General features: G+C 34.1%; 1 protein-coding gene across 1 annotated transcript in view; it reads right to left on the bottom strand.

Annotated features, from left to right (window-relative positions):
* The window catches only part of LOC118745418 (sodium- and chloride-dependent GABA transporter 1), a 422,900-nt gene that overhangs the window by 350,859 nt on the left and 54,267 nt on the right, over positions 1-17,774 (bottom strand). The window contains exon 2 of the mRNA XM_036478870.1: positions 12,498-12,929. Coding sequence (XP_036334763.1) covers positions 12,498-12,725 — 228 coding nt within the window. The 5' untranslated portion in view covers positions 12,726-12,929. The remainder of the gene's footprint in view (positions 1-12,497; positions 12,930-17,774) is intronic.

The following is a 17,774-nucleotide window of genomic DNA, read 5'->3' as shown; positions in this document are numbered from 1 at the left end:
TTGTTCTCTTGAAAAGCTTTCGATAAAAGTTTTCGGAAGGTACTGAAGTGGAGACAATGAACATGGTAAAATAATATAAAGTGTGCCAGTTAGCAATGAGATTCCATTTCGGTACACTTATTTGGTAATTTATTATCATAATTTTTTCGTTCATTTGACACTCTTTTGAGTGAGAACTTACGAAGTTTTTTTGATTTGAGAAAAAAATAAAAAAAAACATACCAAGAAACTTTTGCCGCTTGTGCAAAAGCTCACATAACGTTGCAGTACTGATGTTTTCAGTCCCTCAGGATGAGGAACTAAGCCGAAATCAGGCAGAGGTGTGCAACAAAACCAAAGGTCAATGCCAGAATGGAAAAAAGCGAAAATGACAAAATCTTATTTTGCTTTGGAATAAGCGTACATCACTTTATCGTATTTCACTATGTTTATAAGCTATGTGAAACAATTTTGAAAATTACTGTTTAAAATTGCCCAAATTTTTAGAGTGTCAATATCATATCAATTAATATCATTTTGTAGATGGTTGTGTGGCACTAAATGCTTCTACTAATAAATAAGCAATTTATTAGTGCAAATAACTCATACCATTTGCATAATATTAATAGAATGTATATTCCAATAGTGCATAAATAGTGAAATTTCCACATTTAGAATAGTTACTACAGCAAAGAGTTTGGAAGCATACAAAATAATTTTAAATATGTGCATTGTACATTGCACACAAAAGTCGATGCGTCGAAAAAAATACATAGACATATCGATATATATCGGAAGGTCCAAAACATCGGTTTTGTTCGATGCATCGAATAGCAAACATCGATGTTTCCGATGCATCGATATTTTTCTGCATCCCTAGTAAGAGCCACTAAATGATTCCCAGTATTATTTAAATTAAATTGAGTTATCTATCTCTGGAGGATCCCCCCGAAGGTGGTGAGTCGCAGAGATAGTTGATTTGTTATAAGAACTGGTGGGCCTCCCGAAGGTGGTTAATCCCGGCTATACGAGCCTCTGAATTATAATTATCAGAAAGTGTTTAATTCACTTATAGATGTCTAACATTTTTTCCCAACTTACTATTTTAAATTGCACAAGAGAAATTACTTAATTTTCAGTTCAAAAAGTTTCACAATTTTAATCTGTATTTAATCAGCTCTTTTTTTTCTTAAATTTATCTATGGAGTTTTCTTTTTGTGTTTTTAAATTCACATTATTTCCTTACAAACAATAGATGACGCGCATGGCCGGAGGATGTAGTCCGGTTTAGAAGTCTTACTAAGGATCCTCGCTGGCCACTTTATGCTGAGCGTTTCCCTTCCTGATGGGTGGGTAAGGGATGTTGGGTTCTTATCCAGGGCGTGTGATCTGAAGCAGCAATCCTCTTTTAATGAATTGTGTTCAGCAAAAACGGCAAGCCTCTTGGGGTTGACTTAGGTTTTTTTTCACACGCGACTGGACACCGCGTTGGGCGCCAGTTAACGACAACTACGTTGCATTTTACTTTAGGAGCGGATCGCTCCTTCTTTATTGAGTTAGAAAGACCTACTGAACTAAACCCAAATCGAAAACCAATATCGTAGTTTTTTCTGGCAGCAGTGTTGTCACAGCAAAACAAAGTGGCAGCGGACGGCGTCGGTAGCAGCAACGGTGGCGTGATATTGGTTAGCGATCCTACAATCTGGAATACGCGTTGTTAGCAGAAATATCTTGCGCGTGTAGCGCATTAGGCCGCCGCGTATTTCTAAACTTATTATTTGTTAACTTATGTATATGTATTGTCAATGGAGACAGCATATTGGTCATGGAAAGCAATAATTATCAGAACTGTTATCTTGATAAATATTGCCAGCCATGAACTGTCAGTTAATTTGACAACCGGATTTTCATTTGCGCGAAAACTTAGCGGCATTTGATTTTTTAGTATAGTAGAAAAATTGAGCTGATTTCTGTTGGATTACACAGGCCTGCAAATCAAATTTTTCCGCTTTCGATTAATTATGTTTTTTCAATATCTAGGTATGTTAATTTGAAATACATTTTTGGTTCTTTTCCAACATGTCGAGATTTATTTCTATTGATGACAGGTACTACATGTTAGAGCTTTTAGCAATTTTCATGAAAAGCCCAAAATTTATTAATTTAGAATAGAATTTTTACTTAAAACCAATAGTATCAGTAACAATACTTATAGCGAGTTTACAAAGTTAACGCTAGCAATGTACGGTAATGCTTAGAAAATTAATAATAAAATTTCTCGGAAAATTTTCGTGATGAAATTTTTTACGTACCCAAGTCGCTAATTAGTTTTTTAAGGGGAAAACCACAGAGGCCTGTGTTATTTTTGATTATGTACTTGGATGTGAAATACCACATTTTCTAAAAATTTTTACGCAGATTTGCTCTCCAGTGAAACGAACATACTTATTTTAAGCCATCTTACAAAGTCTTTTATCAAGCTAAAAAATCCCCATACACAAATATTGCCGCTGATAAAGCTTATACATATCTGGCAAACAAAATAACATATGGTAGGCAATAATTTTTGCCTGTGGAGACACGTCGTTAGCTAGTCTTTCAGTGCTGTAAAGGGTAAAATAGTATCGATTACAGCTAAAAGGCGTTTACACTGTTCAACTTTTGCAGGCGATTAGTTGAAAAAAAGCTTATATCATTTAACTGAAAGTTAAACAATGTAAACGCCTTTTAAATACAATGATTGTGTACGATTAGGAAATAATAATATTCTGAACGAAATTTTTTTAAAATTTCATCACTACTATAAAACTTGAAAAGGAGGACAAGGAGGTCATTTTTGCTCAAAAGGAGGACAGAGAAGGACAAAATTTTTGAGGAGGACGAATCACGTTTGAGGGGGGCATTCCTCCTCAAAGGAGGACGGTCGGCCAGCTTATAATAAAGTAACTCGGTAATTCTCTAGTTGAAGGTACAACTTGCAAAATAAAAACGTCCAAATCTGTCAGGAGGGGTACCAATCGGCGCATTTATCCCTGTATTAACAATTCGAAGGTGGAGGGTTTATAGTGTTAACCGTGTAAAAGTCATTAAAAAAAAAACACTTTTTTGAGATGTTGCTCATTTTTATGAGTAACCAGCTTTTACCCGCGGGTTTCACCCTACGTCTTTATACAAATATGAAAAATTCTTTACGTAAAGATGTTATACTCTCTGCTCCAATTTTATTACAGCCGTGATAGCAGCATATGGTAGGACAGCTGTATAGCTTGGGTGTTATGGAATGAAATGCAATAATAATTTTTTGGCACCGCAGGTGTTTTTATTTAGGTTAAAATATCTCCAATAAATTATATAATAGAAGAAATACTATCTAATTTCTTACGAATAATAACTCTTATATGATTTCACAGATTTTTTTTAATACTTCAAAATATCTATTAACATAAATGCATTTTCCAATACAATTATCATACATTTTATTTTCGATAAAGTTTCGGGTTTTACTTTGAGGCTTTCTTGTTTATTGTCATTGCAAAATCTAAGCGAACTGGAAACAGGTCTTTTAAATTCGAAAGGCATATTAAAAGGAATTAAAGGAGTCACGTGACTAGTGGTTCCGAAAATATGGCTGATAAAAAATTCCACGCCTATATGTGCCACGCCCCCAATTGTAAACTCATTTATATAAACCTTCCCAACTAGCACCAAAGTAACAGAAACGGAGACGGAAACCTATAGCGAGTAACTATTACGTAACCTTCACTAAAGGTGCGACTTTGATGTAAAAGTTACTTTATTTGACATATTTCCAGTACCTGCGAGGTAGTTTCTACCAATTGTGATTACTTTAAAATTGTGTGACTTTTAAGTAGCATTACCGGTATTGCGGAAGTCGTTGCTACCAGTAAGCTCACCATAAAGTTTTTAGATCTTGAAAGTTGCAAATAGCAAGAGCGGCGACTAACCCACTTTACTGAAATGCAACTGCAAATCGGCAGCTACTTTTCGGCAACTTTGGTAGTTTTTGCGACGTTGTGGGGTCCTTAGTTTTTTCTTCATATCCCTGGAACTTGTAAGTCATATCGGTGAGTGATAATAAAGTGTCCGCTACCTGCCGACCAAAACGTCACTGTCGATTGCTACTGCAGAGTCCGTGGCACCTCTTAAATTCACCATGAAGTAAATTGCATGATCAAGTCTCCAGTATCAACAAACTTCCATGCTGTTCCGCATTGTGTGTTGGTGCGTTGCTATAAAGTTAGTGAAGTGTTGTTCAGGAAAATAATGGCGTCTGTTGGCACATTTATACACAAAAAAAAACCGACAATCAACGACTTTTTACAGAAAATTAAAAGTCTTAAAGGCAAATGCCGTTGACAGTGGCGTTGTGAAACAATATTTTGGCGGTGGAAATAAACCATCAAAAATACAAAACAATGTAAGCATCAGGTTGCTCCGAAAACTATTCAAAAATAAAAGATAAAGTAAATAGTGATGATGACTGTGGTAATGATTTTGAGGAGTCATGCGTGCCGGAAGATGAATATGACACTACTCTTTGTGAGTATGGTGAAGAGTACAACACTATTATTTCACAAACTTCGTTAGTTCAACAACTAAGGACATGGTATCATTATCATAGAATAACTCATAGCTCGCTTAACCATCTATTGCGTGTGTTAAAATCAAATGGTATGAAATTCTTACCAACTGATAGCAGAACATTAATGAAAACGCCAAGATTGATACATATTGAAAAAATGGGAAATGGTCAACTTTGGTATAATGGAATAAAAAATTGTTTGAATGCAGTATTTTTTGATATTGATAGATCCGTAACGCTTCCAGTAGTTTTTAACGTTGACGGCCTTCCACCGTTTAACGCTTCACCATTACAATTTTGGCCAATTTAATTTAGAATCGAGAATATGACATACATTAAGCCAATGGCTATAGCAATTTATATTGGGGACACAAAGCCACCTTTAAAAGAATACTTCAGACAATTTGTTGATGAGTTGAATGATATTTTGCATCGTGGTCTTTGTATTAATGGGCATCAGATAAAACTCATTATTAGATATTTCGTATGCGACACCCCAGCCAGAAATTTTATTAAAGGTAAATGTGTAATTTATTTATAATCCTCAAATTAACTCATTTATATAATTTCTTTTTTAGGTACAGTTGGATTTAATGCAGCTCATGGTTGTATAAAATATACAGTCGTTGGTGAATTTGACAAAAAAGGAAGGCACATGAGCATTCCAAGAATAGATTGCCCTTTAAGAACAGATGAAAGTTTTCGTAATAAAACCGATCAAGACCACCACAAAGACGATTCACCCTTATTGGAACTGCCCATTAATATCGTGGAAGGTGTTATTATTGCAGACTCCTTACATCTTTTTGATTTAGGTAATTAAATAACGCTTTCCCTATTGTTTAACATGTCCAAGTACAATATTTTTAATCAACATATGCATCTACTAGAATAGGTATAATGCGAAAATGCTTATATGGATGGATGAATGGGAGCTACAATTTTCGTACGAAATGGTCAGCAACTGAAATTGATTTATTATCCGATATTCTAGACGAGTGCAACGTCAGAAGACCTGCTGAAATTCATCGCGCTATTAGAAGACTAAAATTCTTAAAGTATTGGAAGGGCACTGAATATCGCACTTTTTTACTTTATCTCGGGCCTGTTGTACTAAATAACTATTTATGTGCTGAAGCCTACCATAACTTTCTAACATTGTTTTGCGCAGTTACAATTGTTTCATGTAAGAGCTATTTATTGAAACACATTAATGTGGCGGATTGTTTATTCAAGGACTACATTGAGCAGTTCATAGTAATTTATGGAATAGATTATATTAGTAGCAATGTCCACAATGTAGTTCACGTAATCAATGACGTAAAGATTTTGGTAGTCTTACCGAAATAAGTGGATATCCTTTTGAAAATTTTCGTGGTCAACTAAAATTATTGGTTCGCACCGGCAATCGACCGCTTGCGCAAATAGCTAAACGATTAACCGAATTGTCTGTATTTAATACAGCCACGAATTCGGTTCCAGTAAAAAACCACACCTCTTGCGTTAAAAATGAAAATCGGGCTGAAAAACATCAATTATTACAATGCAAAAAAGTTTTTAACAATGTTTTCATCTCCAATGGTTTTATGATATCTAATGACATCAAGAACAAATGGTTTATGACCAAAAGCAACGAAATTGTATCTATGGTAAATGCCACTTATTTTGAAGCGAACATTCATATTTATGGTTCTGCAATAAAAGTAAAATCTGACTTTTTTGAGGTACCTACATCACACATTTAAATATATATAAATCTGATGGAAAACTCGATTCGCCCAAGCTGTATTCGTTGAACGAAATTAAATGTAAACTTGTATCACTTAAATATAAACAGGTACTTGTCTTTATGCCCCTGATTCATACTTTAGATTCAGAAATAGGTTAAGTTTGATTGATAAGAGGTTACACGTGTTACAGTATTTGACTATTAAAACAGTTCAATTTTTTTGAACAATGTAATATGCTTATTAAGAAAACGTTAATTTAATGAATATCAAATAGAAATAAAATTCATTTAAAAATATAATTTAAAAAGTTTAATAAAAGAGTAAAATTCCTGAAGTGGGCCAATTAATTATCACTGGTCGAGATATTTATGATTTTTTTAATCTGTTTGTAGAAAAAAAAATAGAATCTTCATACATATCATAAATTCTACAAAAAGATTTAAAAAAAATCATAAATATCTCGACCAGTGATAATTAAGTGGCCCACTGCATTAAAATAATTTGCTTTATATGGCTGCTGCTTCTTTTACAGTTTTACATTTATAATAAAAAATATTTGCCAAATCGAGCGAGTTTGAGAACATGGCCTATACAATAGCTCTAATTAAGTTAATCAGTAAACAAAAATAAAAGTTTTTATTCCGTGTTTTCTTTATCATTGCCGATGTTGTCCAAATCTGTGTCGTTAGCGTTAGTAGTTTCAAGCATGCTTTCATTCTCATCGGGCATCAAATTATTGACATGTTTACCGTCAGTGTCCACAAGTCTTGGCCTGAAAAATTAATATAACTAAACTAACAATAAAATATGGATCCATTACGGTATACTAACCGTTTGCGGGCAGTCCTTTTCTTCGCATGCTTCAATACTCCATCTTTAAAAATGGCACAATTTTTTTCTGGGTATGTCTGTTATCCGCAAGCGAAATTACTTCAAAAAAGACGCCCAGTATTCCGTCCAACATTTGAAAGGATTTTTTTTCTCCGGATGTTCCCCTGGATACTCCAGTCCACGAGAATTGCATCACAACTTCAGACTGGAACACACAATCAACTACTTTGTAGGCAATCTTTGAACCATCTTCTACTCCAGTACTGCCTCCAATTTTCGATAAAAATTCAATCTACAACCAATTGGTTAAAGTGTAATTAACTCGGCACTAGCAAATAGAGAACATGTTTGGCTTACCAGCTGAGTTCGAAACTCTGCATCTTTTCTAATTTTATTATCTAATAATTCTAATTGAAATATTTCTTCACCCGATGATAATGGGAATTTCACATGTTGAAGCAAATCTGGTTTGGCGTTGAGGACTGGTGCTTCTTTACGAGAATGATCCTGATTAGAAAGTAATCGGAAAATCTTGTCCAAGCTCCGGCTTATTTTTGAATAATTATCCTTAATCTGTTGTTTGATCTCTGTTTTGAATGTAGTAAACTCATTATTCAGCATACAAAACTCAGTTTTAAGATTACTTATTTCATTTATAACCATATTTTCGCCGAGATTTTGTGCTGCAGTCTCTGGAAACAAGATACACATTACAATATGATGTTAACATACCAAATAAATTATTAACCTTTATTTAAAATATTAATGCCAAAGGTCCCATTATCGTCCGGCTCTAAAGCTATTGGGCTATATACCACTTCCTAATTTGTGAATTACTAGGTTGAAGAGGTAAGCTATATTCAGCATTTATATTATCAACAAACAAACGATTTCTATCTGTTAACTTTTGAGTACTATATTTATTTTTATTCGTTCGCCTTTTTGTACGCGCCTGCTCCAAGAACAACCTGAAAAGGAATGATAATAAACGCTTTGACTATGTTACTTGGACCTGCAAATCGTTGAAAATACGAACGTTTCCTCTGACTCTGTGTCAATGCACTGTGTTAGCTGTTTTTCAATTGCCAAAGCGTGTCCAAATGTAAGAGTTCCCGAGAATTTAAGGACAGAGGAGTACTCCACCCATCCCTCTTCAGGTACGCTAGCAGCATCCGATCTCAAGTTTCCCCTTGGGGAATGGCTCAAATGTTCTGGCCACAACAGATCTCCATTATTTTCCCATTGATGGGGAACAACAGAGAAATAAATTCCTTTTTTTCCCATGTTGAAACAATTTTAAAAAAATCCATGCCTTCGAATAAAAAAAGCGTTACTAAAATCAGTGTTTTAATCGGTATATTTTTTATCAATAAGTCTGTACTTACCCTTTTTTTGTTATTTTTAATCCACAATAGCGCGAGCACGTGCACACAAGTGAAGTAACATTTTTGTTAGACAAAGATAGAAGTTAGAGTTCCACATGGAACTATGAAGTGGCAGCGGAAACTTTAAACATGAAATTTATGGTAGTGACTACTTTGCTGCGACTTTAACGCGACGCTATAGTGCCATTCGCTACCTTGCAGTAAACATTTATTTAAAGCCACACATTTTCAGTTGCCGTCACCATAGCCAAGTATAAATTACTTCGACGTTTCCTTTTTGGTGAGGGCGACTTCAAAGTTATTTTTATGCTAAAATACGCCACTTTTCTAGACAAGTTTTACGCCTACATTAAATAAATTAAATAAAATACAATAATTTACCATATTTTATGCACCAATTTAATGAAATTAAAGCATAATAATTATTTCAAGTAGTAAAGGACAACAAACAAAGCTTTTTTACATCTACCATGCAATTTTATTGTATATTGTTATACATTTTCAAGACAATATTTTAATAAAATATGAAAATTTGAATGGCGCATCGTCAAATGTCGACCTATCACCATCATGTTTGACAATAAGTTTCCATGCGTTTTAGTTTTTGTACGCAGGCTATTCAAAAGGAAAAGATTATTATTGCCCTCATATTACACTATACTTTTAGGTTCTTAGAGAAAAACAAAGTTTTATTCATGTATGTATGCAATGAAACAAATACATATGTATAACAAAATAAATTGCAAGACAAAGCAATCAAATAAAATTAAAAGGAGAGGTGTCCTAAATGTTGCATCTACTACGTTGCGATATCGCTACTACGTAACCATAACGTCAATGGAACGTTTCCGCTTAGCGTATGGGAACGTCGCTTTAACGTAGCGGTTACCTAAAAATTATTCCCCATTTTGGAAGGTTCCTATTACGTGCCCATCACTAGTGGCAAGGCACTTTAAAGTTACAATAATAGTCGCATCTCCGTTCCAGCAACTATTTGTGCTAGTTGGGTTACTATAAGCACCTACCATTGATATGTTAACATACCAAATTTCAATTTTATGTAACTTATGGTTCCGCAGTTATGGCTGATTAAAAACTCTACGACTATGAGATGTGCCACACCCCCTCCAACAAAGTCATTTATATAAACCTTACTATAAGCATCTACCATAGATTTGTCTGCATACCAAATTTCAAGTTCATGTAACATATGGTTCCGAAGTTATAGCTGATTAAAAATTTGCAGCCCTATGGGAGGTGCCACGCCCTCTCGCAAAATTAACACGATATTTGCAACCAAAACCATGCCTATAACCTTCCCGGGGTAAAAGCAAATAAGTGTGCAAAGTTTCGTGCGGTTCCGGGTAGTAGTTCAAAAGTTATAAGATAATAAACAAACAGACATTCACATTTATATATATAGATTCCACGCTCAAAAATGTACTAAATCACAAAATTCTCTTATGAAACGCTAGTAAAATATATTATTTGAAAAACTTTTTCAAAACGTACATAAATTTTACAACAAAAGATTTTTTAATTCTAAGTTGATGGTCAATTTTGGTTACTTGATGTAAGGTGAACGGTTACACGGTTAACAATATAAACCCTCCACCTCCGAATTGTTAATACAGGAATAAATATGCGCCGATTGGTACCCTTCCTGACTATATTGGACGTTTTTTTTGCACGTTGTACCTTCAACTAGAGAATTACCGAGTTACTTTATGTACATACCAGCTGTACACACCAGCTGTGCACTAGGTAAACATTACACAAAAAATTATCAAAGGTGCAATAATGCCATAATGGCTTTATTTCACTTTCACAGTGAGAAATAAGACCATACGCAAAAATATGCCTTTATTTCTCAATGTAAAGTGAAATAAAGCCATATGGCATTATTTCCTTTGGCGGTGCACGGAATCGTCACAGCCACTTGGGCCAGTAACTTTGAAGTGGTAAATTAAAATGGCGATTACACTCTTCCGACGTTCACAAATCCATATTACGTAAGCGAGAATGTTGCCAGTTACATCGCCCGACTGCGATGTGCCAGGAATTCACGAAGTTTTCAGTTGGATAAGATGCTGAAATCGATCAAGCAACAGTCAGAAATATACACTAAGCAAAAGGGCATTGTTTTTCCGCTTCTTTGGCTGAATTGTCCTTGGAATTACGTTATTATTTTTGTATGCGTAAACACACGTCGTCATGGAAGAAAATCATGAAGCTGTATAAGAAAGATAAACCGATTTGACTTGCGCCTTTTTTTAAATCTCCTCGTCAAATAATGATGCTTTTTCTATACATTGGAATTCCTCGCACAGCTGGCCACCCAACTAATAAATTCTTTTACCGACCACAAAAGAGCCTCACTAGAAGCGGTGAAAGACGGTCCTAAGCGCAAAAGTGAAACGGGACGTAAGAGGTGTATTGTTTGCTAAAAAGAAGGGAAGGATCATCGAACAAACACATTCTGTGCCTCTTGCAAAAAATCATTTTGCTTTAAAATATGATCAAAATTGTTTTGAAATTTACCAGAAAAAATTATGTTGCAATGTATAAGCCAAAAAGTAAGAAAAAATATTTTTTTCCTAGTAAACCAACGCCTATGCAAAATTCTAATATGCCATTTATTTTTACCGCTGACGACCATAGAATTGAGATTAGGGGATCTCAGGTGTGGTCTAAGTGTGCTAACTTTTTTTGGTTTATTTTTTTAGAAAGAGGAAGGCTGCCCGCAACTTTTCCGAAGGTTCTGGATTTGTAGCTCCACCTAATACAGAAATATTGTAACAAGGAAATAGGAAAAAAAGTTTAGTTTTTCGAATTTAGGGCGGCCCGGCAGGTAAAGGGAGGAATCCACCCTTAAAAATAAGGTAATTTCTGAAAGCTGCATTAATTATCTACTAAAGAATTGGTTCAACAGTTTTTCCAGGAAAAATGTATATGCAAAGGGGACACCGGTGTCCTTTTGGTCGTCAAAGGGTTAGAGTTACCTGATGGCAGTCCGAATGAAAATTCCAAAGATTGATTTCGCGTGTTGTTCTATTCGTAATAATAGTTCTAAAATTAATTGAATTTAAGACTGAAAAGATGAAAATAAAATTATTGTTTAAAATCTAAAAACTTGCTTTTATTACAATGGGAACTAAAAAGTAAAAAATAATTTATAGAAATACAGATATCGCTTAAGAGGAATAGGAAATTCCCTAACTTGATTTAATTAAACTTTTAAAACCAACCTAAAAGAGTAATTGACAATAAAATTAATTTTGCCGGAAAACAAGGCGTGGGGTGCTTCATAAATTTTATAGTCCTGCTACTGACGATATTCAATATTACAAAACTGAAAGTGAAACATTTAAAACAATTGATATCAAGCACTCCACGTTTTGTTTTCCGGTAAAATTAATCTTATTGTCAATTACTTAAATACTATTTTAGGTTGGTTTAAAGAGTTTAATCAAATCAAGTTAGGGAACTTCCTATTCCTCTTAAACGAAATCTGTATTTCTATAAATTCTTTTTTACTTTTTTGTTCACATTGTAATTAAAGCGGGTTTTTAGTTTTCTAAACTATAATTTTATTCTTACAGGAGTTCACCTTGGTCTTGAAACCTTTTGTAAGTCATCTAAATCTCTGGTACAATTTTTCATCAATTTTCCTATTGGCCAGCACTTTAAGTTCTTCGCACTCTTTCTTTTTGTTACGGAAAATGTGTCTCGCTTCCCTCTTCAGTGCCGTGTTAAAAATTGTTCGTAAAATATGAACAGTTTTCAAATTTTTTATCCACCATTTTGTGTCTGTCATTTTAAATTTGAGCCATCACAGATCTTATATGAATTAAAAATTTTCGCTGAGCGAAATCTAAATTTTCACACATATTTACTTTTCATATCTTTATAATACGAGAAAGATAAAATTTTTTTGCAAGCTCGTTAAATTATTAATGAAATAATTACCTGTTGTGTTTCTTGCTTTATTTTTGATAAGAGCTGCGTTGCCGCTGTAGTTGTTGTGATGGCTGGTATTGTTAAAGCTTCATTAGGATTGCTGGACTTTGGCATCTCGATTGTTTCGACGTGCTTCACTCGGGCATGCGAGTGTAGGGTTTCGGATTCAACTTGGTGTAAGCCGCTGCCATTATGAACACCATCACCTCCAGCATTCATTTCGGAACTACTGGACATAACTTCAATTTAATTTGATGTAGTGTGTTTTATTAATTGATTAACTCGAAATAGCACAAGGATGTTAAGAAGTTTGCTAATTCATTGCTGTAGTGCAAAAAATGTTTGGAGGTTTGTGTAGATTTAGATGTTGAATAAAGTTAGGGTTCGTTGCTCTGGCCCAGTCTTGTGTTGCATCAATACCAGTGCCTCAATGAGTATTACCTGCAAATAAAAAACACAAAAATTATAATCTACAGAAAAGACTCAAGACATCCTAGAAGTTAAAAGTAAAACTAGCTAGAGTACGGCACTCTGACTGCAGTTGAGAATCAGGATGAAATACTTGTTAGTGCCGCATAAATTTCCAGACCTCTTCCCTATTGCACCAACGAATTATCATTAGCATTTTAACAAATTATCGAACTTGAGCAAAGTTTTGTGTTTCACCAACATGATAAGGAAGAGTCACTCAAATAAGTATTGATAAGTAAAATATAACTTAAATTCATTGATAAGCGTTGCACTAAAAATTGAAATGGCTAGCGAAAAGATTTTAGCGGATAAGTGATAAGCAGGGCCGAAAAGTTTAAGCTTTTGCTTGGAATTGCTTATTTTTCTTATTTTAACGAGCATGCATATTTTGCTTATTTCAAAGTATAAAGCTAAGTACGGACTATTTAAGGAAACGGTCAATTCATCAATTAATATTATTTCGTGAGTGAATAGTAGTGTCCAAGGAGTTTTGACATCTGATATTTTACAGCCTGCTGTTTCACTTTTTCCTTCCGAAGTAATGGAACGGTCATATATTTCTGTCGAAAACAACTTTTCAGGGCGACCGGCTAGATTGGACAAAAAAAAACGTCTAAAAACGGCTAAAATGTTTCAACCAGAATTAAATTTTTTTTAAATATGTACATAAACCACAATTAGAACGACTAGTAAATCCATTGAATTTTTTTTGGTTAATAAAGATTATTTATACGTAGCTAAGCTGTACACCACTTTATTTTTGTTTAACAAAGGAAACTGTCGTTATACGTAGCTAAGCTTTACATCAGAACTCATGTTTGTATTACTTACATATAAAAACAGAGATAAATTACAAACTTATGGCGTTTTCATTTCTACTAAACAATTTTGCCTTCTTATAAATATTGGATCATTTTCAGTAGGTTGCTTTTTGTCCCGCAAAATGGCTATATTAGCTGAAAGTATGGCACTTTTGCTTAGTCGGAGGGCAATATTTTGAGAAATGAACAGGTAAAGCTGTGAAAGCAGAAGGTAGTTTAATTTATTGACATTCGTTGTTGTTGCCGACCACTTCACTTTTAACAAGTTTACATTTAACTAAAATCATATGTATGTAATATATCAGCAAAAAATACAGCCGTGATAATTTTTTGTGTATCAAATAGATATTAGAACACACTTTCCACCATACAGTTTCGATTATTAAAAGCGGGAAAATGTGATTTTGTATTTCGAAACAGTATGGTGGAAAGTGTGTTCTAATATCTATTTGATACACAAAAAAATGATCACGGCTGTACTTTTTGCTGATATATTACATACATCTGTTCCATTTAGTTAAACAATATAAGAATATTGTAGTATGTACCACAAAAACGTATATTTTCTATAAAATATCATAACTCAGAAAAAAAATCTTCGCTATTAGAGATTTGGGTTGATTGTAGTTCAAAGTGTCTCTTTCCCGGTAAAAAAGTTTGAGAGAAAAAAAAATACACTTTTTGAGAAATTAAGTTTAAAAAAAATGTGCACTTTTTGTTTATTGTTAAATGAAAAATTTTAAATAATGATAATCAATAATTATATCATTCTATCTTGAAGTGACAATAATTACTGATATTTGAGTAAAAACATTGTTGGTATCTATTAAATTTTGACAAAGTTATGGGCATTTTAAAAAAACATTCTCACTGTCAATTCGAAAAGTCGATTTATGCCTGAAAAACAAAATCGCGTTTAATTCGGCCGAAAAATTTTTCCGAGGCAAAAGAAAAAATACGTGTCTCATTATTTGGACCAACAAACAATGTATTTAAGTTTGGTCGAAATTAAAAATCATGCTCGTACCTGACCGGTTGTCTGGAAATGGAAAGCATCATAACAAAAATTTTATGAAGGAAATTCCCGCTGCGTTCTCCCAAATATAAACTGGGACGCAAAATTGAAGCAAGTTTTGCCTATTTTTCATTAGTTTATTTAATATGTATTATTTTTTATGAATATGTTGCTCATTACTTAACAAACAAAATATACTACAAACAGATTTCACACTTAGTGTAAAAATTATGAAAATTCTGCAAAATTTCAGCAAAACTTGTAACTTCTTAATCTGCTAAAATGACGCGTCCCAGTTTATGTGTATTTTGGTCACTCGCTTAAAACAAAAAACATTGAAATCGGCTCACTTTCTGATTGTTTTTCAATTTTATATAACACAGTCTGACATGAAAATTTTCTCAGAGGTAAGACTAGCCATTTCTAATAGATTTTGGAGCACTAAATTTGTAAAAATAAAACCTTGTATATTTGAATTTTAATAAAATAAGGCGAAGAGAAAAATCGGCTAAAAACGGCTAATTTTTTGCAAAACGGCTAACAAATCGGCTGCCGGCTAAATCGAATTTTTCCCGGCTGTTTGCTGTCGCAACCGGCTAAATCTAGCCGGAAAACGGCTAAAATGGCAACGCTGGTACCTTGTACTCTTCACAAACAAACTTTAGCAAACCATAGTAGAAAGCGTAGAAAATTTCCTAAGAACTTCATACTGCTTAAGAAAATTTGGCTTAATAAATTTTTCTTGACCATTTCTTTGGCGTTTTTTTATTCTTCGAAATGTTTACAAATAATAACATAAAAACATATTTGGTTTTTATTAACCCTTAACTTCAATTGCATTTCTGCTTGGGTAAAAAAATTTTAAATTTGGTTTATCTCTACGGAAAGGCATTGGTGTTATTGAAAAGATTAAAAACAATTCATCTCAAGTGAAGAATAACGAATACTTAAAAAAGTTAAAATGAGATCTCTATTATTTGAGAATATCTGGCAACACTTGATTGTTCATTGTAATTTTCCAATCCTTGAAATAAACTAAATAAAAAACATTAAACTGTACGCTAAATTTTGTTGTTTTGCGAGCATATTTGCAAGCATATTTACCAATCTTTTAGTACTTATCTGAGCGCTTAAAATTGATTTTTTTCTTGCTTATTTTCTTCGGCCCTGATAATAAATGATTCTCTGTATTTATAGGCATATTTAATGAAAATCACGAATTTACTCCATGTCTCACTTTCAGCGCTTAAGACATTAATCAATTCTGCTGCTAATGCAGATTTTCCAAAAAATTTTATTCTATACTCTCTTAGTATTGTGCAGCGCGCCAAAAAGTGTGCTATATTTTCTAATTCTCCAGTATTACACATGGAGCAAGTTTTGTTTCCTTTACCGAACTTATTATTATTTAAAATTAGCAAATCACTCCCAGCTCTCATTATCCACATGCTTAAATCTATACCATATTTATACCTTTCATGAGCATGAAATAGTATTATAACTTTGGTCCGATGTTTGTAAGTACCAGAATAAGAAGACCCATTAAAATGTATAGTTAAATGATCAGAACGGCGATCTGAGTCGATTTAGCCATGTCCGTCTGTCTGTCTGTCTGTCCGTCTGTTTGTATGCAATCTAGTCTCTCAGTTTTCGAGATATCCAGATAAAATTTGGTAGGTGGGTGTATTTTTATAATGTATTAATCACTTTTCGGAACCGGAAGAATCGGACAACTATAACATATAGCTCCCATACAACCGATTGTTCAGATATGCGATTTTTCGTTATAACTCCCCCATTTATGCAGCTAAGAACATGAAATTTTGCAATACTTCCACCCATTATCAGCAGAATATGTACAGTGAAAATTACAAAGATCGGGTGACTATAACCTATAGCTCCCATACAACTGATTGTTCAGATATAAAATTTTTCGTTATAAGTCCTCCACTTACGTAGCTAGGAACATGAAATTTTACACTGTTGTTACTCACTATGGAAAGAATACTTACAGTGAAAATGGCGAAGATCGTGTCGCTATAACCTATAGCCTTCATAGAACTGATTGTTCAGATATGAGATTTTTTGTTATAACTCCTCCGCTTATGCAGCTAGGAACATTAAATTTAGCAATACTTCCACTCATTATCAACAGAACTCTTAGAGTGAAAATTAAAAAGATCAGGTCACTAGAACCTATAGCTCCCATACAACTGATTGTTCAGATATAAGATTTTTCGTTATAACTCCTCCATTTAAGTAGCTAGGAACATGCAATTTTACACGGTTATCACTCATTATCAAAAGAATACTTTCATACTGATTGTTCAGGTATTGGGTTTTACTGTAAAACTCTTTTATTTGGACAGATAAAACCGATAAATTTCGTAAGCTATTTTATAAATAATAATACAAAGTTTACTGAGAAAATCGTTAAAATCTATGCTGTATAAGCTTTATCTCTTGCACCACCGATTGTTCAGTTACCAGTTTTTGCGATCTGTTAAATTAAAATTTTCAGACGTTCATGAAAGGTGTGAGGCCTTCGGCATAGCCGAAGACAGCGCTGCTCTTACTTGTTTTTTAGATAAATCTGCCCTCTCTACTAGAGGTTTACGCCGACAGGCCTTGCGGCGGCGGCGTGGTCAACTTCAAAAAGAATCGGTGGCAGCGGCGACGCCGGCGCGTCTGGAAACGCCGGCGCTACTGTAGCTGTATTTTTTAATTTAGAATTCATACAACTTCCGAATGAGGGATTTCGCTGTAACATTCTACTTTGCGCCTCGGTCTGGCGCTGTTTGAGCTGTAGAACATCTCAACGAAGCTTTCCGCTTTACCTTTTGTACGAAAAACTGCGATCTCCGTACGGAAAATCTTCGGATCTCGCAAAAACGCACTGAGGACCTTCCGAGCACTGTTTCTATCACTTTGACCATGCTAACCCCCGCTCCCTGGTTTTCTCGTAACTGTCAGGCCTTA

The sequence above is a fragment of the Rhagoletis pomonella genome, unplaced genomic scaffold, assembly GCF_013731165.1.
Source record: "Rhagoletis pomonella isolate Grant_MI unplaced genomic scaffold, Rhpom_1.0 Rhpom_scaffold_00009, whole genome shotgun sequence".
Lineage (NCBI taxonomy): Eukaryota > Metazoa > Arthropoda > Insecta > Diptera > Tephritidae > Rhagoletis > Rhagoletis pomonella.
Note: the sequence above shows the minus strand (reverse complement) of the source record. Positions and strands in the feature narration are given on the sequence as shown.